Consider the following 26641-nt stretch of genomic DNA (forward strand, 5'->3'; position numbering starts at 1 on the left):
TGACGGGCCGGGATTGGCCAGAGCGGCCGCCATTCACAGCTCGGGCGGGGCCAACTGGGGGGCGCCTGCGCCGTGGGCCAGGCAGTGGGCGATGCTGCTGTGGAGTGTGGCTCGGGGAGGCTTGGCCGTGTCAGTCGCTGCCCGCGGCCTGGCAAGTACCGGCGAGGAGGGGGACGGGGTGCATTCGGGAGGCCGGGCCCCGCCGGGGCCGAGAAGCCCCGCTCTCCCGGCAGCCGGGCAGAGCCCAGGGTAGCGCCGGCGGGTTCTGAGCTCGTTCCCTCGTCCAGTACCTGTTGAACACCTGGTTTGTGCGAAGCCTTTGGGGAAACCTCAGTGTACAAGGAGTTGGCGCCCCTCGCAAGAGGAGTTAGAGAAATAAGTAAAGTTTGCGCCTGTGTTCAGTGCCCTGGAGACAGAGCAGGGAAGGGGACCCGGGGGCCGGGGTGGGGGCTGGAGGTGGGGAGAGGGCTGCCCACTGGCCTTTGGGAATGACTTGGGCTTCTCATGTGACAGAGAGAAACAGGGATGAAGGGGTGATGCGATTAGTCAGAATGCTCACGGGGGAGGGACGTGGCAGTACTGGTTGGAGAGGGAGAGGTGGCTGTGTGGGCTGGAGCTCACAGGCTTCTGCCCTCGCCATACTCCTGTCCACCGGGCAGAGGCATCTTAGCTGGAGGTGCAGTCTCAACCCCCACCATCTGCTGGAGGGCACGCCTAGTGCGAGGCCTTGAACCCAGCATTTCTCATGAACCTGTGGCTCATCCTCGTACCAAGCGTTACATCCATTTTACAAATGGCAAACTGAGTCTATAGGTGAAGTAACTTGTCTAAGGTTACGCAGGAAGTGAGGAAACTGAGAAAGACGTGGAGCCCCCTGCCAGTGACAGGAGTCCGAAATTTCCCCACAGCTGGAGGCAGGCAGAGCCTTACCAGCTTTCTGGAGACTCATGTGCTTATCTGAATCCTTAGGGGCCACTATCCAGCTGGGACTGGGGCCAAAGGCTTCCTGGAGGTGGCAGCATTCTTCACAGGATCCGAGTCCGTGAAGGCCACAGAGAGTTCAGGAAGGACCATGTGGAGGGGGGCTCCCAATCAGGTGCAGCGGGCACTGGGCAGCCCGAGTCCTCCCTGCCTGGTGGGGGCCCCTCAGAACCCCTGTACCCGCCACCCCCTGAGCTCCAGCCCCCCACCAACTGCTGCATGAGCGGCTGCCCCAACTGTGTGTGGGTGGAGTATGCAGACGCACTGCTGCAGCACTACCAGGACGGCGGGGAGCGGGCCCTGGCCGCCCTGGAGGAGCACGTGGCTGATGAGAACCTCAAGGCCTTCCTCCGGATGGAGATCCAGCTCCGTATGAGAAGTGGAAGCTGAGCCGCCTGGCCAGACAGCCTCACCCCGACAGACTCCTCCTCAGGATGCAGCACAGCCTCCTTTATCCACGGCCCCTTTGTGCAGCTGGTGTCGACGGGATTGTTTATTGACTTTGCCTGAGAATAAATAAGCTCTGTGTGGTGGTTAGACAGGAGGCTTTTGTGTTGTCATCCATAGGCGTGTATTACCTCAAGGAAAGCACGTGCAGATGTCATTGTATGTCCACTGGGCACCTACAGCCTTCACCAACCTGTGAGGTTGGCTAAACCTGTTTCCTTGACTATTCAAGTGACAGTGACCCCAGGGGCCCCCTTCTATGTCCCAGCATCCCAGAAGTCCCAGAGGTCAGCTCTGGTTACTCTCAGTGGTGCAGCAGAGGGAGGACCATCCGGTCCTGAGAGGTTGCTGTTAGCAAAGCTCTGGCAGGCACAAATGCCCGCAGATGGCCTGGAATGTGCCCCATTCATCCAGCTGCAGGCTTTCAAGCTCTGATACCAGTGGCCTGGACAGACAGGGTTAAATGAATTTATGCCTGTTTTATCTTCTCTCATTTAAGGGAAAAGCTTGGGTTGTTATAAGGCTTCACAAAGAATTTGAGCTGATAAGCAGGCCTTCCCAGGTAGGGGCCTTCAATGTAAAGCCAGAGTTTCCCACAGAGACAGATCTGTGGACAAGAGAATGAAACCACACAGCCACAAAACGTGCTGCCATGCTAATGCCTGGGGATACACCCGGTAGTGCGGGCTGTCTTGGCCAGCTAGTGATGTCATCCAGAAGCAGTTTTGGTTGGTTCAGAGAAACATGATTATAGCAATACATGTTTGTTACACTTTATGTCAGAGAGCATCTACTCCAACCCTGTCCTACAGATTTGAAAATGGCCCAGGAAGAGAAAGGTTTCCCTAGAGACAAAAGCACAGCAGAGCCTAGTGGGCTTGGGGCCCCCGAAGGGGTCTACAACATGGAGGTGGATTACCTCAGAGATGTAGGAAGAGGTTTACTGTATTTTTCTCAAAAACACATATTTGTGAAAGATTTTCTATGTGTGTATGATACCAGGGCAGATCTTTGAAGTCCCAGGAGGAAGGAACTAGGGGAAGGGGAGAGATGTACAATAGAAAATGTACCACATGGCATGAGCAGTAGGTGCAAAGGCCCTGGGGTGGAAAAGGCTCCTTGGAGCACAGAGAGCAAGAGGAAGGGATGAGAGGTGAGGCCAAAGAAGTGGATCGGGACAGGCTATGCAGGGCTTTGGGGGCCACAAAGGCAGGTTCCTCAGCAGTCAGGATAGTAAGGGTGGAGAGGCCTAAGACAGCAGCCAGTGCCGTCTCATCCTTGCTTCAAAAATGAGCAGCTTCGGGCTTCCCTGGTGGCGCAGTGGTTGAGAGTCCGCCTGCCGATGCAGGGGACACGGGTTCATGCCCCGGACCAGGAAGATCCCACATGCCGCGGAGCAGCTAGGCCCATGAGCCATGGCTGCTGAGCATGTGCGTCCGGAGCCTGTGCTCCACAACGGGAGAGGCCACAGCGGTGAGAGGCCCACATACCGGAAAAAAAAAAAAAAAAAAAAGAGCAGCTTCAGGAGAGTCGGGCTGTTCATGGTCACACGTCCCGTTCCTGCCCTGACCCTGCCCCCTGCTCGTCCTTCCTTCAGGCCCTTGACCGCACCTGAGCCCCTTCCCCCATCTCAGGGAGTCCTCGGTGCTGCTACCCACCCCACAATCTCATTAGTGTGGTGTCAAGGCACAGTCCTAATCAGATTACCCAGCTGCAGGATAAATGCCCAGCCAGCACCCTGCCTAAGGGAGGCCTGCCACTCACACCCATGGTCCCCTGAGACCTGCCCCGGTACTTGGTGAGTAATGACCTTCCCAGGTTGCTTTTCCTGGTGGCCACTTACCCAAGGGCGTTAGTGGGTATCTGCCCAGAGGGTGAGGAGTGGGCGGGATTTTCACCACCATCCTGAGGTCTGGGTCTGGGGGAGGCCACCTATTGCCCTGTTCAGAGAGGACACCCAGCCCATCACCTCCTCTGTTCCTCGTGCCAAATAGTGGTGCAGGCTGTCCCCCAGGCTAGCAATGGTCTCGGAGCCTCAGGCCACACACAGTCAGCCAACCTGAGTGGGCACCAGCCACAGGCCAGGCTAGGGCCAGGGCAGCTTGGGCAGCGGTTTCCATGGGAACAGCATCTGATAGTTGGCTCTCTATCAGGGCTCAGAGCTGCCCACGCCAGGCCTGTGGCCTGGGACTAGAGAAGGGGTCCAGCTGGGCCTACACTACCTAGGCTGTGAGGAGTGGGTGTTGTGGGGTTTGAGCAGCCGGGGCCACCAGACCTGCTGCTGTCCAACTTGGACCCCGTGTAGATCCAGCTCCTGTCCCCTGGTTCCTCTCAGGCTGCTGCTGGTCCCGGCACAGAGACCGAACCTTAGGGAAGGAAGGTCCACAGTGGGGTCCACCGAATCCCAGGTGCCCCGGCACCTACAACCAGGCCTTCCTCGCTGGTAGAACCACCTGTTCTTGCCTCCCGGTTGATCTCAGCCCCTAATACTCTAACAGGCAGCTAGCGGTGGCCCCAGGCTGGAGTCAGGCATTGCAGCCCACAAGTGGGGAGGGGGGCAAGAAACAGGACCCAAGAAGTGGTGCCTGAGCACCGGCTCAGTGCCAGGGCAGCGGCTCCTCTCTGCATCATGTACTTAGCCCCAGAACTTTCTGGGCTTATAGTGGACCCTGAGGAATTAGGGTCTCCCTCTGGTGCTAATAGGCTTAGAGGAAGGTGAGCTGCCCCTGGCCTAGGTCACCAGGGCTTAGGGCCTCGAGGGGGGGACTCCGGGGGAGAGGAGGAGGGGAGGTCACCCTGTGCAGTGGGTTCAAGGACACCAGCAGGTGATGCTGGTGCCCAGTGAGTGGCTGGGGCGGGGTGGGGGGTGGGACGGGGAAGGTAGGGTATTTACCAGCAGAGGGAAGACGCTGCTGGGGCCAGGGCTACACAGCTCGCCTGGGCGTTTCATTGTGACACAGGCCCCTCCCCTGCCCGGGCACCCTGCCCTCCCATTTCTCAGGTTACCGTTATTAGGCTAGGTGCCTAACATGCCACCATGAATGAGGCCAAGTGTCCCACCCCAGGGATTGGGATGGGGAATGCAGGAGAAGGGGGAGGCAGTGAGGAGGGGCATACCGGGGGGCCACCCAGCACTCTCAGCCCCTGCCTGGGGCTCCCTGGGACAGGGGGCTGCTGTTTGAGTCATACTGGGGACCGGTGGGTCTCATGTTTCAGGGTTTCCTCTGCTCTGGTGGGTTGAGACCTGAGAGGTGGGTCGGAAGCAGGAGGGCCCACAGCGTGAGGGAGTCCAGAAGCCGAAGGTCACCGCGGGGTCTCTGCCAGCCTGGCCATGAACCTGGAGCCGCCCAAGGCCGAGATCCGGCCGGCCACCAGGGTGATTGGGGGGCCCGTCACTCCCAGGAAAGGGCCCCCCAAATTTAAGCAGCGGCAAACCAGGCAGTTCAAGAGCAAGCCCCCCAAGAAAGGCGTCCAAGGGTGAGCAGAGCTGTGAGAGGGCTGGCCCTGAGGGGGGTGGAGGGCCCACCTGCTGCACAGGAGGGAGATGGGGCCTTTCTGGTGCTAGAGGCCATGGCAGGGGCCTTCAGGTTGGGGGGCTGGGTGGGGCCTCAGCCACCCTTTCCTGGTGGAAGGTGGTCCCATCCTCTTAAGCAGGTGGTGCGGGTCTTGAGGGCCTGAGCCGGCCTGTCTCAGCGTCCCCCATTCCCTGGCATGGGGGGCGGGGGGTGGAGGGGACTCGGGGGGCGGGGCTCCTGTCACCCTCTCTAGCTGTTCTTGTCTGGAAAGCACACCCACCCGCGGCCACCCAGACACTCAGCCACAGCCCCACCAACTGATATGTCTCCCTGCACCCAAAGAGCCCCACGTGTACACACCCAGGACACACTCAGACACACCGCGTTCCCAGGAACCTGCACTCAAGTGTATGCACACCCCCTCTCCGCTCTTCCTGGCCCTGACCGCTCTGTTCTTGTAGGTTTGGTGACGACATCCCCGGAATGGAAGGCCTGGGAACAGGTATGACGGCCACTAGCGTCCACCCAGGTCCCCCCCACTTGTCCACCCCCCAGTGTGCCTGGGGCCCCATCACCCCTGCCCCTGCTTCCTCAGGCAGAGGCTCACTTAGGGCACCACCCCCAGCTGTCCTTCATTTTTTTTCCCCAACTTCAAGCTTCAGACACCACCCGAGTGTGGTTGTTCCTACTCAGCGGGTCCACCAAGTGCTTGGAGGGGCTGGAAAAGACCAAAGCTCTTGCTGTCCCCTCCCCCCAGCAGCAAGGCCCACCTTCCTCTGGCCCCCTCCCTGGGCCTGCTGCACCCACTCTCTTCCTGGGCAGGGCGCCCATTCGACACACCCCAAAGGTGGTATGTCCTGAAAGGAGGGCTCTACACCCTGGACTTGTACTCTCACCATTGGGGTGTGGACAACAGGGCCCGGAGGGGATGGTGGCTCCTGGGGCCATGGGACCCTCCTGGACCCACTGGCCCCCTTGTCCTGCAGACATCACTGTCATCTGCCCATGGGAGGCCTTCAACCACCTGGAGCTGCATGAGCTGGCCCAGTACGGCATCATCTAGCACTGGACCCCGGCCCTTGACCCCTCCATGCCGCTGCCCTTTCTGACCCCTGCTCAGGATTCCTGTGAGCAGGGCCGCCCCCCCACCGGAGGGTTCCAGAGTGTCCAGAGATTGTGTCTGGAGATCCCCGCAAGGCGGCGACCTCAGGCCCATGGAAGCTAGTTGCCAGGAGCCCACCAACTCCCTGCAGGATATCCTCTCTGGCCGGCCAGGCCTGGCTTAACTTCTAGAGACACTGGTCCACAGACCCTCTCCTCCCATGGCTGGAAAGCTAGGGCAGGCCTCCCAGGAGTGTCCCCTGTCCTGCCTGTCTGGGGGTGAGGACAAGCTTCCCCCACTAGCCCTTCCCAGCTGAGGCCCTTGCACTGGCGGAGTGGGTGGCAGGAGTCCTGCGGGCGTCAGTGAAGGAGCAAGACCCCTCTGGACCTGTCACACCAGCAGGATGCTTGTCCTTTCCAACATGGCCCATGTCCTGTTTCAAATAAAATTAGCGTGTCCCCCACCACTTGTCTGGGATGTGTTGTCAGTGGGGGCAGGGCCCAAGGGTGGAGTCTCTTCAGCAAGAGTGGACGGATGTGGGCACTGGTGGCAGAGATGGCAGGGGCCTGGCCAGGCTGAGGGAAGGAAGCACATCGGGCACTGAGCCAGGCTCTTGATGGCTGGATTGGGGCAAGGCAGGCAGCCCCACGTACTCCGGGGGCCAGAGCTCACCTATCTGCTCCCCACAGGTGAGGAAACAGGTGCAGGGAGATTGGGCCCAGCCAGCCCATCCTTACTGTCCACTAAAGCTGGACAGATGCCTACCAGTAACCCTGCAATTCCGCTCCTGACACCCCACCCAGGAGAAGCAGGGCACACTGCCACACACAAACCTGCGGGAAACTGCCCCCAGTGGCAGTCATCTTCGGGAAGCTGCCCAAGTGCCTATCCACACGGACGTCAGGGGGTCTGTTCACACAGCAGTGACCAGAGAGTGACTCTCAGGAAGGGGGCCCCTGTGATCGTATTTATGTGAAGGCCAGAAAAAGCCACGCTAACCAAAGGCGACAAAGTTCCAACAGGGGTGACCTCAAGGAGGAGATGAAGGACCCTGCTCGGGCTGGATCTAGACCTGGTAGTGGGTCCACAGGTGTGTGGATAAGTAAGAACCCTCAGGCTGCCCACTTAAGGTTGGTGCAATTTACTGTATGAGTGATACATCTCGATAAAACTTACCGCCCCCCCCAAAAAAAAGCTCTCTGGAGGGAGAGGCCTGGGCCTCATCCTCAACCACCACAATGGACAGGAAAGGGGGAGGTGGCCCCAGAGGAGAGCAGGAGCCAGGCTATGGTGAGGACGTGGGGACTCATAGACTGGGCTTGGAGGTGTTGGAAGTGGGGGGTCAGTGGTGAGAGTCAAAAGTGGTCAGATGTGGAGATCGGAAGTGAGGGTTGGGGTGAGGGTCTGAGTTGGGGCTCAGTGGCAGGATTTCATCCAGTCTCGCTCGCCCCCCACTCTCCCTGCCAGCCAGGCTTTGCCTGCACCCTCTGTGGGAGGCAGACGCTGGCCAGGCAGTCGTTGGGGTCAGCTTACACTCGGACCATGGCAGCGTTTGCAAGCAAATGGGCAGTGTGGGGGAAAGGGGACCCTGGGGAGGCAGAGGCCAGCAGGTGGAGGAGGCCTGGGGGCCCAAGGTGCGTGTCCACAAGCACCAAGGCGGGTTATTCTGACACCTTCCCTGGGAGGGGAGGGGAGGCCTGCAGCCCCAGACCCCATCCGGGTGCCCTGGTCTTTCGTCTCACCTGCCAGTCAGCCCGGGACCAGTTTGGCAGAGGGGAGGGCACTGAGTCTGGGGGTCCTGTGAACAAGCCCTCACTCTCTGCTGCCCTCTTGTGGACAGCCAGGGCCCTCACCAGCTGGATGGCCAGCAGGAGCTCTGCCCCCTGGACCACCACGACAACGATGGCGTAGCCACCTGCAGCCCAGATGTTGCTGCGCAGCCACTGGAGGAGTGGGGGGCTACAGCCCTCCAGGTGCACCACCCTCTGGGCCGTGTCCTCATCCAGGCCCAGGGCCCCGAAGCCACACTGGTCATTGACTGAGGCTCCATCTTCCCAGGGGTCGATACAGCAGGAGGCAGGAAGGCTGCAGGCCTGGACCCCAGGGGAGCTGCAGTTAAAGTACCTGCAAGGGCACATGGGAGCATCAGTCTGGAAGCTAGGGCCCCTGGTCTTGGACCCCAGCGCTGTGTGGAATGTCTCCTACCCGCCTTCAAACTTCCATGGCCACACACACATAGGCACGCAGGCATGCACATGTGTATGCATGCAAGCACACAGGCATGAATGCACACACACATGCACACTGGCAGGCATGTACACACACACATGCACACGCACACACACTTGTGCACACACAGACACACACACGATACCCAGCTCTCTATAATTCATCCCAGCACTACATAGGCCTCTGTACAAGCTTGGTTAGAAGGCACACACTGCGTAAGACAGTTGAAGGGAGGCAAGGGTTTGATGGGGGCTGGAAGTAAGACGGCCTCACTCCACAGATGCTGCTGAGTTGGTCTGAGCAGCAGAGCTGGAGTGGGAGAAGGTGGGTTGAGGGAGGACTGGTAGAGGCTTCTGTTGTGGTCACTGGGTCGTGGTGGGGGCATGAGGGGCCACACTGGGCAGCAACAAGGGATGGGAGGCTTGGGAGGAGCTCGCAGGGCCTCAAGAGAGTGTTGCTCTTGTCACTCACTTCAGGCAGCCCTCAGGTGCCCTTGGCCTTTGACTGGCATCCAGGGCCCTGTGACCAGCAGGCTCACCCTTCGCCCTCCCTCACAGGCACAGTCTCATCTCCTTGAAGAATGGGCTTCAGTAAGGCAGGGGCTTGGAGGTCGGCAGGCTGGATGGCATCACAACACCAGAAAGGGCTGCCACCAACCCAAAGTCACACTCGGCCACCAAATGAAAACAATCCAGATGGGTGCTTCTAAGGTGCCCAGAAAGAAGGGCCCAGCATGTCGCAGGGACTGTTGGGTACAAATGGCTGGTTTTCAAGAGTCTCCATATGGCTCTAAACACACCCATGCACACACACACACACACACACACACAGTGGAGGGAGAACTGTGGAGTCATAGTCCAAAATGATGTCCTGAATTAAACTAAAAGTTATTTCCAATTGACATTGAGATGTACGATGTCCTTACTGAAAAAGAAAAAAAACAACCCCCAAAAGTGACTTTCTAGCTCTACTGGCTGAGCTTCTCTATTAACATCCCTGCATGACCACATGGCCCTGGCTGGGCCTGAGTGTGTGCATGCGCAAGCGTGCCCACATGAGCGTGTGCGCACATATGTGTACAGGTGAGGAGCCTATACAGGTGAGTTTGTGTATAGGTGAGTATGTGCATGTAAGCGTGTGTGTGGCCCGCCTCCTCTCCAGCCCCAGGGACCCTGCCGGCCACCATGGGGCTGCCCTCCGCCCTTTCAGGCTCTAGGACTCACAGGTTCCGCTGCCAGTCCTGGTAGGAGGCCACCCCGCAGCACTGCAGCCCGAGCTGAACTTGGTCAATGAGGAAGCACAGGTCTGGGTCGTCTTGGTAGTGGGTGATGGCCATGCGTAGGACGTGCTCCAGGTCATCTTGTAACTGGCCCCACAAGGCCACCACCAGAGCCCCTGCCACGGCCTCCAGCACCAGAAAGGCAAGGATGCCCCCAGAGAAGCAGCGCAGCAGAAAGGCGTTCTCGCAGAGGGCGCCCAGGCAGCCTGCCAGGCTCACCGCACTGAACGCCAGCCCGCCCAGCACCAGCCCCAGCATGGGGTCTGCGGGCAGGGGGCCCCCCCAACTACTCCCCAGAGACCCCTTGACGGCCAGGCCCCAGAGACCGATGGCCAGGGCCAGCAGACTGAGCAGAGAGAAGACAAAGTTGGACAGGAAGATCAGGCACTTGAGGAAGCTGCTTCCCCAGGGGAAGCAGCAGGCCAGGACCCCCCCAAGGCCTGCCCTCCGGGCCTGGTCCTCCCAGGGTGCTGGCCCCGGGTGACTTGAAGTGAGGGGGCTGCTTCTGACGAGGGGTGGTTCCTGATCTCCAGCATCCTGCAGAGGGAGGAAGAAGAGGGAGGTCTCACCAGGGCAACCCTCTTCACTCAGACCCTGTGACACTCAGCTGGGAGCAGGGTCAGAGCCTGCAGAGGGGAGGCAGCTGGAAGGTGAAGCTGGAAGGTGAAGGCGGAAGGGGTGCACAAAGACCCTAGAAGGCCAGGGACATGGGGGCCTTAAGGCTTGTTCTGATTGGCTGAGCAGCAGAAGGGACGGTGAGGGGCTCTGGGGGCAGGGAGAGGAGAGGCCAGGAGACCGGGGCTCTGTGGGGTGCAGGGCCTCCCGAGGACCCCATCTTGCCCTCCAGCAGGACACTCAGTCAAGCTCGGGGGCCCTGGCCTTACCACAGAGAAAATTAACAGGGTGCTGACAGTTGGGGGGGCCACCCCCTCTCTCGGTTCCCCCCACCCTCCTCTTGGCTCCCCAACAGAGGACTGGCTCTCTGATCATGAGGTTGGGAGAAGCTGCAAAGCCAGTTCCATTTGGCCCCTTGATGGACAGTCTCCACTTCAGATATGCCTGCCTCTGCAGCCCCTCCACTGGCAGGCAGGTATGGGAGGGCTTCTGCCCCCTCTCTGCAGGGGGAGGGGCAGCAGGCCCTTGAGTTTGGTTGTGGGGGAAGAATGAGGAAGCTAAGGCCCCAGGCCTGGGCAGGGCTCCCAGTTTACCAGGAAGAAGCTGGCCCTTCACTCCCCACCTGCCTGACCGCATCAGAGCACAGGAAAGGAGGGTTATTGATCAGCACCCCCCAGAACTCAACAAGTCAGTAAGAGCAAAAGGCCAGGCTGCCGGCTTGGCCTTCAGCCCCGTCTGCACCCTGAGCCAGAGCCCACCCCCCGACCCGCCAGATCCACGGGGAGGCCTGCTGGATCTCCTGTGCAGGGGCCATACCAGGCTGAGCGGATGGCAGCCTCGAGGAGGGGGCAACAGGGAGGTGAGAAGGCGGGGCAGGTCGCAGGTGGGTGGGGGACAGGGAAAATGTGAGGGTGGCCTGATGGCCCTGGTGGGCACCATCCCCTGGGTGTGCACTTTCCTTGGGGTGTCGACACACCCCATGCCGTGTCAAACACAAGGGCAAGGGCGGGTCACCTTTCAGAGTCTGAACAGGGCGCTGGGGGAGGTTAAGGCACCTGATTAATGAAGCCCCACCCCAATCTTAGCAGCCCCTCCTGAGCACCCACCTGCTGGCTAGCCCCAGCACACAACATGGCTCTGGGGGGCCAGGGAGGGGAGAACCCAGCCGGGGACATCTCCAACCCCAGCAGGCCTCCAGGCACGGCTTACCTGGGACAGCAGCAGGCTCCTTTCCCCCTCCTCCATCCTCCACCAGGAAAGGTGTGCTGGTCCCCCGCTGGCCTCTCTGGCTGGGACACCAGGGCTGGTGCTGCCTGTGCCCCCGGCTGCTCTGTGAGCTGTGAGCCCCACCGGGACTTTGCAGTCACGATCGGATCATGTGAGGAGTCATAGTTTAGGGCTTAAGACAGCCTCTGCTTGTTGAGATGCAAAGGATCCTTCTTGAGCCCAGATTCTTGGCCTCGCTCTGTGCAGGCATGACGTGGGTGGGGCTGTCAGGGAGCAGACCTCATGGGCATCACCACAGGGCCCCCGTGTGGGCCTCAGCCTGGCGGGTCCAGTGGTGCCCCTCAGCTCAGCCCGAAGATCAGACCCTGGCTCCCAGTAACAGCCCGGGAGACCTGCCCACAGCTAAACGCCAATGTATTCCGATTTATTCACTGCAAGAAAGAAGTTTTATGTATATATGTGCATATACATACGTATACACATACATATATGTGTATGTATATATATTTTTAATTTTTATTTATTTTAATTTTATTTTTGGCTGCATTGGGTCTTCGTTGTTGTGCACAGGCTTTCTCCAGTTGCGGCGAGCAGGGGCTACTGCTCGTTGTGGTGCGTGGGCTTGTCGTTTCAGTGGCTTTTCTTGTTGTGGAGTATGGGCTGTAGGCGTGCAGGCTTCAGCAGTTGTGGCTCACGGGTTCTAGAGCACAGGCTCAGTAGTTGTGGCGCACAGGCTTAGTTGATCTGCAGCATGTGGGATCTTCCCGGACCAGGGATCGAACTTGTGTTCCCTGCATTGGCAGGCGGATTCTTAACTACTGCGCCACCAGGGAAGTCCCTATAAGTGTATATTTGAAGTGCCTTTATTTTTTTTAAGAATTTATTTATTATTTATTTTATTTATTTTTGGCTGCATCGGGTCTTAGCTGTGGCCCGCAGGCTCCAGGGCGCGTGGGCTCTGTAGTTGGCGGCACGCAGGCTCTCTAACTGAGGTGCACGAGCTCAGTAGCTGTGGCGTGGGCTTAGTTGCCCCACAGCATGTGGGATCTTAGTTCGCCGACCAGGGATCGAACCCGCGTCCCCTGCATTGTAAGGCGGATTCTTTACCACTGGACCACCAGGGAAGTCCCCCTTTGTTTATTTATTTATTTTTTAATCACTGGCTAGATCACATCCTTCCTGGTTTTGAGGTGGCTGGGATCCCCCACCTCTGAGCTTCTCAGGAGTAGGACTTTGTCACGGTTACTATTGTGCCCTAGCGCTTGGAGGGACCCCAGCCATGCGGCTGCCACCTCTGCAGGCAGAGATGTGCTCCAGGCTCTCTGACCCTGCATTGTCGGCCCTTTCACCCTGGCTTGGATGCGGTGGAAAGACTGGCTCAGAGCAGACCCCTACCAGCCAACAACTCTGGAAGACCTTGGGCACGCACTCCCACACCTCCTGGGTCCTGCTTGTGGAGTGCATGAGGCTATGATGTGCGTCGACGCTGCTGTTGGCTTCTGTGGCCGGAGGCCGTGGTGGGGGCAGAGGCTGCCAGGGGCCCCTCTGCAAACACGTGTGCGTGGCAGGAAAAAGGGTGGCCTCCGGGGTATGTGTGTGCCGCATCCCGTCTCCACCGTCCTCCCCACTCCCTTTCTCAGCTTCTTCCGTTTGATGTTTAAGTCCAGCCTCTTTTCCTCCATTTAGTCACCATTTTACAGTCCAGCCACATGGGCTGCTTGCTGGGCCTGAAACGCCTGGCACTTGTGTGCCCTGACCTATGCCATCCCCTGAAATCTCCTCCTGGTGTTCAGTTCCAGAGTAGTACGGCCGAGGGAACACTTTTCATTTTTATTCGCTTCATTTGTCTGTGTTCTTGCTTTGGGTCCCCCACTAGCTTCTCCCAGAACAACTACCCCACGGAGCCCAGCCTACACTCCGGCAGAGGGCCAGCTGAGTTTTAAGCCACTGAATGAGGAGAGTTTGTTAATACAGCATTATTGTGAGCACAGATGACTGACACTGGGTTTATTCTCTGTCAGGGACTGTTCTGAGCCCTACAACAGTGAGGAAACCTGACAATCCCCCGTCATAAGGTGCTTACATTTGAGTACAGGGGAAGTCACAGAGTAAGCAAAGAAACCAGTAAATACATGCTATTTTATAAGGTCATGAGTGTTAGGAAGCAAGGAAAGGAAATGGCTGGTGGAGGGTGTTGTCTTATATCAGGTGATCAGAGAGGCCTCACTGTAGGAAAATGTTGGGTTCCTAGGTATACACCCCAAAGGATTGAAAACAGGGACTCACACAAATACATGGATATACACGTTCACAGCAGCCAAAAGGTGGAAACAACCCGGGTGTCCATCAATGAAGAATGGATGAACAAAACGTGCTCCATCCATACCGTGGATTATTCAGCCATAAAATGGAAAGAAGTTCTAACACAGGCTACAACATGGATGAACCTTGAAAACATGGTGCTCAGTGAAAGAAGCCAGACACAGAAAGTCCACATACAGTACGATTCCACTTATATAAAATGTTCAGAATAGGTAAAGCCATAGAGACAGAAGGTAGATTAGTGGTTGCCAGTGGCTGGGGGAGGGGGAAATGGCAGCTAATGCTGAAGGAGTGTAGGGCTTCCTTCCGGGAGTGACGAAAATACTTTAGGACTAGATAGAGGAGGTGGTTGTACAACACTGGGAATGTACTACATGATACTGAGTTTTTCCCTTTAAAATGGTTAACTGTATGTTCTGTGAATTTCATATCGTTTTACAAAAATAAAAGAAGAGGGCTGAGAAGAAGCCAAAGGAAAAGAGGGAACGAGAGACTTCCCTGGTGGCCCAGTGGTTAAGACTCCACACTTCCAGTGCAAGCGGCGCGGGTTCAATCCGCAGTCAAGGAACTACGATCCCACACGCCGAATGGCGTGGCCAAGAAGAAAAAAAAAAGAAAAGAGGGAACGAACCTCGTGGATTTTCTCAGGTCAGGGTCCCTGCGAGGCCAACCCTGGTCACTGGGGAGTGTCTCAGGATCCAGACCCGGGAAGGAAACAGCATTGTGCTGGTGGAGGGAGAAGGCGAGCTGTCAGGCAATCTCAACAGAGTCCTTGGTGATCCCCGCAGCTCGGATGGCCTGCAGAGTCATCCCAGATTGAGACATGGGTATGCGCCTTGATAGCCATCCACTGTTATTGGTCATGAGCTGCCTGGGGAAGGGACCGTGATCTGGAGTGAGCACAGTCCCCGAAGGGGAGCTCAGCCAGGGCTGCCAGCAACTTCAGTCTGAGGGCAGTGCACTTGGCACACACTGTAACTGAATGTGGGGTCAAGCTGCTCGCTGCTCAAAAGCCAATAAAGAGGCAAGGCTGGTGGAAAGGAAAGTTTGCTTTATTTCTGAGGCTGGCAATGGCGGGGTCTGGGGAAGGGGAAGGGCAGACTCCTGTCCAAAGGCCGACTCCCCTCCACTGACAAGCAGTGGGCAAGAGCTTTTATAGACGGAGGGAGGGGGCTACATGCAGAGACAGCACAGTCAGCTCTGATGGTCATCTTGAAATTGGTCCTTGGTGGTCTGACCAGCATCATCTTGATTGTTCTAAGTACAGTTAATCTTCAGTTCCAGGGTCAGTTTGTTCCCATTTCCATGAGGCCAATTCTCAGAATTGTGGCAGCTTCTGTCATGGCTACAGTCTGGTCATCATGTAGTTAACTTCTACCTGGTGGGGGTTTCAGTACCTATAAAACAGCTCACATGGGCTTTCCTGGTGGCACAGTGGTTGAGAGTCCGCCTGCCGATGCAGGGGACACGGGTTCGTGCCCCAGTCCGGGAAGATCCCACGTGCCACGGAGCTGCTAGGCCCGTGAGCCATGGCCACTGAAGCCTGCGCGTCTGGAGCCTGTGCTCCGCAATGGGAGAGGCCACAACAGTGAGAGACCGTGTACTGCAAAAAAAAAAAAAAAAAACAGCTCACAGGGCACGGCTCAGAATACTATCTATAGCCCTTGAGGTGGAACTAAAGGTCCTTGACCTTGCTTACTGATAAACTATTATTGTTTTGTCCTCTTTGACTATTTTCCTTTGTTTCTGTATTTTCTCATTTCTCTGATTAAACTTATTCTTTGGCTAAAGTTTTTCCACAGACAAAAGGCAGGCGGAAGACATGGGGGGCATAGACCATAGGGTCCTGTTCTGTTTCAACACTAGGCTGACGTGTGCAGGAAGAGCGCTTCAGGCCTGTAAAGTACCTTAGGTGGGAGCAAGCCTGAAAAGTTTGAAGAAGAATGGCTGTTCGAATTTTGCTCCAAGTGAGATGGGGAGATGACAGGTGTTGAGTAATGTGCATTCCGACCTGACTCATGCTTTAAAAGGACCACTCAGGCTGCTGTGCTGCAGGCGGAAGGTCAGGGCAAGGATGGGAGCTGGAGGTCAGGCCTTGTGCAGCCAAACTGTGTCTCGTCCCTTCCTCAAAGGGGACACACCCAACCTCATCAGTTACCGCAATCAGGCTCCAAAGCCAGGCTCTCTGGGAGATGGTCATCACCTCTCAGGCCCCATCTCAGCCTTGTTCTGATATAGAGTAGCCTTCGGATGAAATCATAGTTACCACTACTGTTATGGGCCGAACTGTGTCCCCCCAAATTTATATATTGAAGTCCCAACCCCAGCACCTCAGAATGAGACTTAGAGGTAGGGCCTTTAAAGAGGTAATTAACTTAAAATCAGGTCATTAGGATGGGCCATCCTCCAATGACCTTATAAGAAAAGGAAAATGGGACTCAGAGAGACACCAGGGATGCACCTGTGCAGAGGGAAGACACAGGAGGAAGGCAGCTGTCTGCAAGCCAAGGAGAGAGGCCTCAGAAGAAACCAAACCGGCTGTCCCCCGATCTCAGACTTCCTGCGAGGAGAGGAAATGAGAGTAACAACCTCCTAACTGTTTTCAACACAGGAGACAAACACAATCTGAAATTGAATCATGGGATTAAAAAACATAGTTTAGCCTCTTAGAGGTTTTCGTAACTTTTTTTTCATAATCATAGGCAAGGTCAGTTACCAAATGTGCAGGGCCCAGTGCAAAATAAAAATGTGGAGCTCCTTGCTGAAAACTATTAAAGGTTGCAAGACGGTGACGGCAGAGCATTGAATCAAGTGTGAGGCCATTCGGAGCCACACACGTGGGTGCCCATGAAGCTGGCCCTGGGGGCAATTTTAGGATATTGTATCTCCGTAGCAAAGAAGCATTTATCTAAAATGTGGTCGAAATTCATTCGTTTCTCTTATGTTAGATTCAGGGAAAATGCCTTCTTAAAAAATACATATCATGAAGGTATGATGTCACCTTCCCGAAGCTATTTCTCCATTTCCATGGGACCAGCGAGGCGCTGGGAATGTCCAATTCGAGCCCACCGACCGCTCTCCTGGGCGAGACGCGCGTTAGTGCTTCCCTCCCAGCTTCTCTGCAGCGTCTCTCCACTGCGCGGCCAGCCGGGGGCGCCCCTCCGCGGGGAGCCCGGTGCGGGGCCGCCCTGCGCAGGCGCGGACCGTTGGTGGGGCCGGAACCTGGTTGAGCGGCCGGAACCTGATCGCGCGGCCGGAACCTGGTTGCGCGGCCGGAACCCGGTTGCGCGGTCGCGTGGCCGGGGGAGCGCGTCGGGCGAGGCACCGGACGTCGCGGCGGTGGCGGCCGGGCGGTGAAGCTGGAGCGGCGGTGGCGGCGGCGGCCAGAGGCCGGGGCTGGGGCTGAGGCGGGGGTCGGGGCTGCAAGGCCCGCGGGGCGGCAGGCAGCGGCGGCCCGGGGCTCAAGCCCGGATACGGGAGCGGCCACCATGGCCGAGAGCATCGTGAGTGGGGCGGCCGGGCGGGAGGGTGCCGGGATGAGGCAGCAGATTTGCCGGCGCGGCCTGCGGAGAGGCCCAGCGGCCCGCCCTCCTCTTCATGGACCGGCCGGGTGGCCGGGCTCCCGACCTCCTCTCTTCAGCTCCTCCCGTCCCCGGCCGACGGGGGAGGCCGGGCCGTCCGCGGGGTGTGGGTTGTGCCGGCCTTTCCATTCCTGGTCGCGGGGGTCGCGCTTGGAGGGGCTGCAGTTCCTCGGGGCCGGGGCTACGATCCCTCCTCGCCTCCTGTCCGTCTGTCTTGCCTCCTTTCGTCGCCCCAGTGAGTGCCTTGTCATGGGTTCCTTAAAAGGAGAGCACTTTCTGTAAACGGGGACCCCATCCCACGAGAGGAAGCTGCTAAGAAGGGAAACGGTGGCCTGGTGGATGGCAAGGAGACCTTAACAGCTACCTGTCTGTAAAGGGATGTTATAAAGGTTGATCTCATTTTGTACCCTAAGTCAGGGATTGACACACTCCCTTTCTCTGCTTAAAGTTAAAAAAAAAAAGAAAAGTGAAAATCAGAAAAAACTGGCCATCCCTTAACTTGTGGAAAGTTTCCTCTCAGAAGTCAGTGTAGCCGGAAAAAAGCCAACAGACCAGCTGGACAGAAAAATTTTGGGTTAACGTTAAGGACCACCTGGGATTTCCTGGAGGAAGCAGAAGCAGTATGGGGTGGCAAGTCATGTTCAGAATTTGGCCATGGGAGAGCCTCTGCAGTTTTGCCAGGTGTCGGGAATGGCATTCATCCTCCTCTCTGGATGCTCTGGGCTGCAAGAACCTCCAGCTCTGGACTTTCAGGCTTTCATCCGGTGACTCCTCCTAATGCAGCTCTCCATTCAGGGGCCCTGGCGTCTGCTCCGTGTTTCCCAGCCTGGAGATGAGCAGTGGGCATGAATGCCCCAAGAGAAACGAGCAACTGATTCCTTTTAAAATAAGATTTACTAGTCTTTGGTGACTCACTCTAGAAATAGGTTAAGAATTAGCACTCAAATCTGCTTCCAGACTTTCTCTTTACTGTAATATTTTTAACCAAATTGAAGTAACCATGGACACGTGAGTTGTTTCAGAGAAGGCCACTTTTCTACTAGCGTATATAAGGCTAGGGTCTCATTGATAGCATGGATCTCTTGTCGAATTTCTCAGATTGTCAGGAATTAAAACATGATTCTTCTGAAATTTATTTCAAAAGTTTTTATTTATTTAGAAAGAGGTCTTCTAAAATTTTCTATGGGATAACTAATTTTTATCTCACCAATTCTTTGACTCCCACAAGAAATATTCTGGGCTCATTTTCTTATAAATAGGGAAACTTAGTTACCAAGAAGCTATGTGTCCATGTTGCCTGGTCTGTCTCTTGTGTATTTTACTTTATACCATGTGTCAAAGGCCAAGTCATACCTTCCCTCAGTATGAATTATCTTTGTCTCTTGGAGTTAAATACTGAGCTTAGCTTGGAAACCTGGACTGCCGTGCCCTGTTGTAAATGAACAAGTAGAATAAGTTCTTAAGCTTTAGAGCTCTCCAGAAACGTGTTATCCTGACCTTTAGCTTCTCGAGGTGTGGAGTGTCATGCTCTTGGTCCTAAGTGAACAGTCAAAGCAACAGTCATAGAGTCCCTCAAAGAGAAGCAGAGTTCTTTACTTCTTAACCTGCCTCAGTGTTGGAGACAGATTTCAGAAACAAATAAATGGGAGTTTACCTAATGCCCAGGCTGTGTATTAAGAAGACATTTTTCTAGATGTTGAATCCAGAGTAAAACGTACTAGAAATCAAAAGTCAAAATAACTTGAGTGCACATAGATGAGTGAGAAAGTTAAACAGATGTTGTTAAGAAGCAAAAAGAAAATATTTTATGCTCTTAACAATTGGGATTTCATAAGGCTTGTTCAACACAAAATCTTAAAAACTGAGAACAATATGGGGACAAAGGCTTTTCAGTTAAGCAAAAGTTATTAGAAAATGAGAAAGACATAAGGCAAGCTATTTCAGCAAAATCTAGATGATTCTTGTTTGATAAAGGTGGACAGATCGAAAGCCATTGTGGCATTTTGTCCTGTATCAGTGAAAGTCTTTTTAAAAACAACTGCTTGTGACATTTCTTGTCTGTATAGTGTTGTTTTGAATACAGTGTACTGTGCAGTAGTTGCTGAGGGGAGTAACTATAACATGAGTACTCATGTAACTATAACGAGTACTTTCTGGCACATTCTGTTCCTCCCATGCCTCAGGTGGTTGGAACATCCTCTGTCTTGCTGGCAGCAGGGCATGCCGGTTTATGCTACCCACTGAGGCAGGACCTTGGATGGTTGGCCAGGGCATAATAGCACATTTTCACTGGGCTTCGATCAGCATGAAAATCAAGTCTAGAAAGTGATGCTCCGTCCAGTTGTCTTCCAGGCCTAGCAACCATTTCAGGCTTGCCATGAAAATATATTTTTTTAAAACCCTGCCAAGTTTTACCATGGTATTAAACACCTTTTTTCTTTTCTTTTATTCTTTTTTATTGAAAGTAAATAACAAATTAGAGGATTTCCTGTGATCCTATTTATGTTTTTAATTGGTTTTTTTTGTTTGTTTGTTTTGGCTGCGGGATCTTTGTTCCCTGACCAGGTATCTACCCCGTGTGCCCTCAGCTTTCACTGTGGAGTCCTAACCACTGGACCACCAGGGAATTCCCTGTGATCCTTTTTTTTTTTTTTCCTGTTATCCTTTTAAGTTAGTCTAGTCTGTGTATGGATCCTGGAACAAAGTGAGATATTTTTTAAAGAACTCAGTTGTTCATGATTCATGGTGGGTTTTTTCCTGCTGATTTAAAAAAATTTTTTTTTGTAAATCGGAAGAGAAAAACGTTAGTGTTTCAGATATATTCTTTATAAATAATGGTTAAAAATTGAAGTCGTATTTTTCTTAGTGAAACGGTGAGAGTTGAGAATTAGGGCAGTCCTCTTAGGATGTCCTCCCATGAGCTGATGTCTCTCAGACCTCTGCTTCATTTTCTAGAAACATTGGGTTGGGTGTTGGCAAGGGGAAGGGTGAGGTTTGGCTCTAAGTTTCGGTGACCCAGATGCTGAAAGACTGCAGAGGTTAGTTTCAGTAATAGGTCAGGACCTTCCTAGTCTGTGCAGTAACCAACTTGTTTCATTTACCACAGATAATTCGTGTTCAGTCCCCAGATGGGGTGAAGCGGATCACAGCAACAAAGAGAGAAACAGCTGCAACATTTTTGAAAAAGGTACTTGTGGCTTGGGTATTGACCTTCCTTCATCCTCTACTGTTATTCCCATCCTGTTGTGTACCTTTTCTCTTTTCCTCATTTCCTGAGTCCGCCCCCTCCCAAGTTCAGTCTCTTGTATTGCTTTTCTCTGTCATGATTGGTGGGACTGTTACAGGATCAGAAGTGTCACAGCTGACCACTGCTAACCATTGCAGGACCAAGGGCCCAAAGGTCAGTGTAAAAGGATTTCACAAGAGGAATATTTATGAGTGAAAAATCAGAGAATGAGAAACTTGAATTGTCCATCAAAGGGGAATTGCTAACATGTATAAAATGATCCCATTTTGTTCTTAAAAAATTAAAGCCACATACACAAATTGTTGTGTGAGAATATGGTTTGAAAGAGCACAAGCCAGACCTAAAAGGGGCAACCCCAGGAGGGGAGGCCAAAGTAAGGAGAGTGGCTTTTGCTTTATACTTCATACCAGAGGTTGGCAAAGCATGGCTTGTGGCTGGCTGCCTGTTTTCATTGGAACACAGCCACACTCATTGGTTTATGCACTGTCTGGCTGCTTTTGAGCTCCAGCAGCAGAGCTGAGTAGTTGTGACAGACTATATGGCCCTTTACAGAAGAAGTTTGCCAGCCTCTACTTTATACATTCTTTACTATTTGAATTTGTTGCAGGCAGCTGTTACCTTTGTAATGATAAAAAATATCATTTTTCACTGTTCATAAGCAAAAAAAATTGTGAGGTCACAGACTGTTAGAGCCAGAGGGAATCTTAGGTGTCATGTAGTCTGATCTTTTTATTTTCACAAAGGTGGAAACTGAAGTCCAGGGAATAAAGAGATTTGCTGAGGATCACACTGTGTTCTGTTAGGGAAGCCACAGCACTTACCTGGGAAGTTTGGCTTCTGAAAGGTAGTTGCTATCCTGATTCCAACAGTGCTGCTTAAGTGACCGTATTTACAAGAATAAAAGGAAAAAATCAGGTGCAATAGACAGCAGAGAAGAGAATCTCTATGTCTTTGTGGACTTTTTAATATCTTACTCTTTGCTTTTTTAGTAACAGCTGACCATTGTCAGCTTGCTCCTGGAGATGGTGCTGGGATACATTAAATGCTCGAGTTCTTGAGAGATTGTCTGAGACAAAGATTAAGTATTATGTAGCTATTGCTTGGACAGTTGTGGGGATAAACATGAGATGTAAGAGGACTGCATACAGTTGTTCTTTACTTTTCTGAGTCTTTGTGATACGGAAATTTCTTAAACTTAAATCTGTAGTAACCAGGGGACTTCCCTGGTGGTCCAGTGATTAAGGCTCCACGCTTCCCCTGCAGGGGGCACAGGTTACAGGTTTGATCCCTTGTTGGGGAACTAAGATCCCGCATGCTGTGCAGTGTGCCCCAAAAAAAAACCTTAAAAAAAAAAATCTAGTAGTCATGTAGAGATATCATTTCATTTTGTTTTTAACTTGAGACTTTTGTGCTTGGCATCAAATGTAGAGTTGTTGGACAGGTTAAATTCAGATGATTTCAGAGAAACCTAAAAAGTCAGGATTGTAGTTCTGACTTTTATTTGCCTCAGAAGTATTCCTAAAATCCTGGTGTTTCCTCTGGTTGTCTTGCATAGGGAATATAGACACAATAACTGTCATTGGATGTGGATGGAGTCAGGGAGGTACAGTTTAGTGTTGACTGATTAATCGCTGAAGCCATCATCAACACGGTAGTCATTGTTTAGGAGAAATTTTCTTGGGAATACTCAAAAACAAACATTTATTACTCTGAAGTAATGTTTCCCCTCAAGTGAAAATCGTTTTCTCTGATTATACAGATAATATGGATTAATTATAAAAGGCTCAAAAACAATACAGGAAAGTATAAAGAAGTAAGAATAACTCAAGATTTTATTAGCCAGAAATAACTGTTAATGTAACATCTTTATGTGTACACATGTGCAGACACACAGACACACACACACACACCTCTCTGCATGTGCATGTACACATACTTTCAACAAAATGGGATCATACTATACTACTGCTGTATTTTCATCAAATCTGACTGAGTTTAAGGAGAAACATTTACTTATTTAGTTTTTAAAAAATTAATTAATTTAAAATTAATTTATTTAGTTTTGGCTTTGTTGGGTCTTCGTTGCTGCGTGCAGGCTTTCTCTAGTTGCGGCGATCAGGGGCTACTCTTCGTTGCGGTGCACGGTCTTCTCATTGCTGTGGCTTCTCTTGTTGCGGAGCACGGGCTCTAGGTGCGTGGGCTTCAGTAGTTGTGGCTCGTGGGCTCTAGAGCGCAGGCTCAGTAGCTGTGGTGCACCGGCTTAGTTGCTCCGTGGCATGTGGGATCTTCCTGGACCAGGGCTCGAACCCGTGTCACCTGCATTGGCAGGCGGATTCTAAACCACTGCACCACCAGGGAAGCCCAAGGAGAAACATTTATGTATCAGTAAGAAAGAAAAAAACGCTGTCACACCTACTTGTAGCATTTTATTTTATATGTAAAGTGCTTTTTTAGACTGATTTGGAAAATAATGTATTTTAATCATGTATTATGTATTTGTAATGAGGAAAATCCAATTGAAATTAATTGGGTAGGCTCTCCCTATGAAATCATATTCAGAGTCCAGCCCTCCTGAACCTTTTTTTTGACTCAGCTGTCAGCGTCATGCTTACTGATGGGGTCACTGTCTGCCCTCTCGGGAGGGTCAGTTTGCCAGCTGCCGACAGCTGTTCTGCAGGTGCTGGTGCTAGAGTGCTTACGAGCAGGGCTCAAAAACTGAGATCCCTGTTCCTTCCTTGATTGATCATTAAATGGATTGTTTGATAGAAATGTTAAGGGGTGACAGTTGTTTAGCTAACTGGGTGACAGGTTTGCATGAGCCCAGGCAGTGACCCGTACGTATGTCAGCCCTGCTGCCCTGCAGGCAAGAGTTGTAAGCCTCTTGCTGTAAGATGCACCTGTTCTAGTGAAGTTCAAATCTCACCTTGTGATCATTTGTGTCCTGCTTTTTTTCACTTGACAATAGGTTATGGACATAGTTCTATGTCAATAAATGTAGTTTTACGTCTCTTTTTTTTCTGTGGTAAGAAAAATAACATAAAATTTGCCATGTAAACCATGTTTAAGTGTACGGTTCAGTAGCATTAAGTACATTCACAGTGCTGTGCAGCCATCACCACCGTCCATCTCCAGAACTTTTCCATCTCCCCAAACTGAAACTCTGTCCCCATTAAACACTAACTCCCTCTCCCCGTCCCCCAGCCCTTGGTAATCATTCTACTTTCTATCTCTACGAATCTGACTCCAGGTATCTCACATAAGTGGACTCATACTGATTTTTTTTTTAAGATTTTTTTGATGTGGACCATTTTCTTAAAGTCTTTATTGAATTTGTTACAATACTGCTTCTGTGTTATGTTTTGTTTTTTTGGCTGAGAGACATGCAGGATATTAGCCCCCCGACCAGGGATTGAACCCGCACCCCCTGCATTGAAGGCAAAGTCCTAACCACTGGACTGCTGGGAAGTCCCTTGATTTTTAATAATTAATAATTTGTGCATTTGTGCCCTATAAGTGGGCTTTGAAATGGCCTTCCTGTCCCCTCACAGACTTGCCTGAAAAGTGTATATTGACCACTGTGAACATTGTTGGCTCCAACTTGCTGTCCCTATACTTGACAGCCTTACCCTGATTCAATATGTGGCATTATGCCCTCTAAGGAAATTGGTTTTGCGAGTGTGATGAGATGGCTTGCATTGAAAATCTCTCAGGATCTTGAGTTACTGGTTCCTTTGAGACCATCTAATGCTTCTCACTCAAGAATTCCTTCTCGGGCTTCCCTGGTGGTGCAGTGGTTGAGAATCTGCCTGCCAACGCAGGGGTCACGGGTTTGAGCCCTGGTCTGGGAAGATCCCACATGCCACTGAGCAGCTAGGCCCGTGAGCCACAACTACTGAGCCTGCGCATCTGGAGCCTGTGCCCCACAACAAGAAGAGGCCGCAACAGTGAAAGGCCTGTGCACCGCAATGAAGAGTGGCCCCCGCTTGCCACAACTAGAGAAAGCCCTCGCACAGAAACGAAGACCCAACACAGCCAAAAATAAATTAATTAATAAATTAATTTAAAAGAATAGGAACAATCATTAAAAAAAAAAAAAGAATTCCTTCTCTGTGAATCACCAGACCATAAACCCCTCCAGGACAAGTTCTTCTGGCTATCTTGCTTGCCGGTGTCTTCCTTCACCTCCACGACCCAGGAGTTTGCTTCTGCTGCTGTCACTCCCCTGAAGTGGCCCTTATTGAGTCACCCCAGATCCTACCTTTATCTTTTTTTTCTTTTTCTTTTGGCCACGCTGTGTGGCTTGTGGGATCTTAGTTCCCCAACCAGGGATTGAACCTGTGTCCTCGGCAGTGAAAGTGCTGGACCACCAGGGAATTCCCCTCAGTCCTATCTTAACTGGCCTCTCAGCAGCAAGTGACGTTTTCCCTTATAATACTTAAACTTTTTCTTTTAACTGTGAAATAAAATACTTGCTAAGAAATGCTTGAAAAATATGAACAGCCAAAATGATTGATGATGAAGCAAATACCCAGTGCCAGTCTCCAGCAACCATAGGTCAGCCTTCCTACTCCCTCACCCTGTCACCCCTCTCCTGACTTGATGGGGGTTGCTCCCCCACTTTTCTGTGTTTTACCACACAGTATGCATTCCTAAACCCTAAATTTTAGTTTTGCCTATTTTGAACTTGAGATAACTGGAATCATGCCATGTATTCTTTTCTGTTACCTTCAGTTATAAACATTTGTATTAATTTTACTTCGTACCATGTTTCTGGTTTTATTACCTCAGGTGTGAAATAAAATTTTTAAGATTTTAATCGTGCTTTTTTTTTTTTTTTTTTGTGGTACGCGGGCCTCCCACTGCCGCGGCCCCTCCCGTCGCGGAGCACAGGCTCCGGATGCGCAGGCCCAGCGGCCACGGCCCACGGACCCAGGCGCCCCGCGGCACGCAGGACCCTCCTGGACCGGGGCATGAACCCGCGTCCCCTGCATCGGCAGGCAGACTCCCAACCACTGTGCCACCAGGGAAGCCTTATTGTGCTTTTATAAGACTGCTAAGATTTTTTTTTAATGCCTGGTACCTTATGTTAGATTTTTGTATCTTTAGATAGAGAATTCACAGAGTTCATAGAAGCGGTTATTTTCACAGGAGCATCATATAAAACCTAATACATGTATTTCTTCATCTCCCGAAAGTGGGCTTCAACATATGGGAAGTAATGTTGTTGGTTATCGTATTTGAAAATGCAGCTGAACCTCAGTCCTGGTATAAAGCACAGAGCTCAGTTATGTGGTCACAGGGAAGTTCCCTCTGCCCATAGGGCTGCCCACATAGCACCGTGCTCCACTCTGGAGATTGCCTTACATCCCAGGAGTGCTGTGCTAACTCACACAGCCGACATTCCTGGTACAAGAGTTCTTTCTCATTCTTGGCAATAATTGCAGTGCTTTGTCTACAGAAAAACAGAATGGTTTTGCAGAATAAAGTGCCACAATTTGTTAATTTCGGTTTATATCTGTTTCAGAAAAAGGAGCCATTAATTTTAGTCTTTATTTTTGCCTTTTTTGCTCTTGGGAATACAGATTTCATGGTCTTAATTTCCTGGTGCTTTATTTATTTTTATTTATTTATTTTTTTTGCGGTACACGGGCCTCTCACTGTTGTGGCCTCTCCCACTGAGGAGCACAGGCTCCGGACGCGCAGGCTCAGTGGGCATGGCTCATGGGCCCAGCCGCCCCGCGGCATGTGGGATCTTCCCGGACCATGGCACGAACCCGTGTCCCCTGCATTGGCAGGCGGACCCCCAACCACTGCGCCACCAGGGAAGCTCAAAAATTTATTTATTTATTTTTGGCTGCGTTGGTTCTTCATTGCTGTGCACAGGATTTCTCTTGTTGCAGCGAGCAGGGGCTACTCTTTGTTGTGGTGCGTGGGCTTCTCATTGTGGTGGCTTCTCTTGTTGCGGAGCATGGGCTCTAGGCGCGCGGGCTTTAGTAGTTGTGGCTCGCGGGCTCTAGAACACAGGCCCAGTAGTTGTGGTGCACAGGCTTAGTTGTTCCGCAGCATGTGGGATCTTCCCGGATCAGGGCTCGAAAC

The 26641-nt window shown here is 52.6% G+C and overlaps 4 protein-coding genes and 1 long non-coding RNA gene across 5 annotated transcripts in view; 3 read left to right on the plus strand and 2 right to left on the minus strand.

Moving 5' to 3' along the window:
* Nucleotides 1-54: 54 nt before the first annotated feature.
* OXLD1 (oxidoreductase like domain containing 1) lies at nucleotides 55-1518 on the plus strand. The gene is made up of 2 exons (XM_060134307.1): nucleotides 55-151; nucleotides 970-1518. The coding sequence occupies exons 1-2, from the start codon at nucleotides 92-94 to the stop codon at nucleotides 1369-1371; spliced, it is 462 nt and encodes a 153-aa protein (XP_059990290.1). The 5' UTR covers nucleotides 55-91; the 3' UTR covers nucleotides 1372-1518.
* A 3214-nt stretch (nucleotides 1519-4732) lies between these two features.
* PDE6G (phosphodiesterase 6G) lies at nucleotides 4733-6006 on the plus strand. Its single transcript, XM_060134664.1, has 3 exons — nucleotides 4733-4905; nucleotides 5405-5445; nucleotides 5930-6006. The coding sequence occupies exons 1-3, from the start codon at nucleotides 4760-4762 to the stop codon at nucleotides 6004-6006; spliced, it is 264 nt and encodes an 87-aa protein (XP_059990647.1). The 5' UTR covers nucleotides 4733-4759.
* Nucleotides 6007-7706: 1700 nt separating this feature from the next.
* Nucleotides 7707-11413, minus strand: TSPAN10 (tetraspanin 10). Its single transcript, XM_060134986.1, has 3 exons — nucleotides 11378-11413; nucleotides 9498-10090; nucleotides 7707-8169 (listed from the first exon to the last, which is right to left on the minus strand). Exons 1-3 carry the CDS (start codon nucleotides 11411-11413, stop codon nucleotides 7707-7709), a joined length of 1092 nt encoding a protein of 363 aa, XP_059990969.1.
* Nucleotides 11414-14753: 3340 nt separating this feature from the next.
* On the minus strand, nucleotides 14754-16907 carry LOC132511345 (uncharacterized). Its single transcript, XR_009537597.1, has 2 exons — nucleotides 16719-16907; nucleotides 14754-15320 (listed from the first exon to the last, which is right to left on the minus strand). It is a non-coding gene; the product is annotated as an uncharacterized LOC132511345 (long non-coding RNA).
* A 169-nt stretch (nucleotides 16908-17076) lies between these two features.
* The window catches only part of NPLOC4 (NPL4 homolog, ubiquitin recognition factor), a 55905-nt gene continuing 46340 nt past the window's right edge, over nucleotides 17077-26641 (plus strand). Inside the window, exons 1-2 of the mRNA XM_060134993.1 lie at nucleotides 17077-17220; nucleotides 20405-20485. Of these exons, the coding sequence (XP_059990976.1) occupies nucleotides 17206-17220; nucleotides 20405-20485 (96 nt within the window). The 5' untranslated portion in view covers nucleotides 17077-17205. The remainder of the gene's footprint in view (nucleotides 17221-20404; nucleotides 20486-26641) is intronic.

This window comes from Lagenorhynchus albirostris, chromosome 20 (assembly GCF_949774975.1).
Source record: "Lagenorhynchus albirostris chromosome 20, mLagAlb1.1, whole genome shotgun sequence".
Taxonomy (NCBI): Eukaryota; Metazoa; Chordata; class Mammalia; order Artiodactyla; family Delphinidae; genus Lagenorhynchus; species Lagenorhynchus albirostris.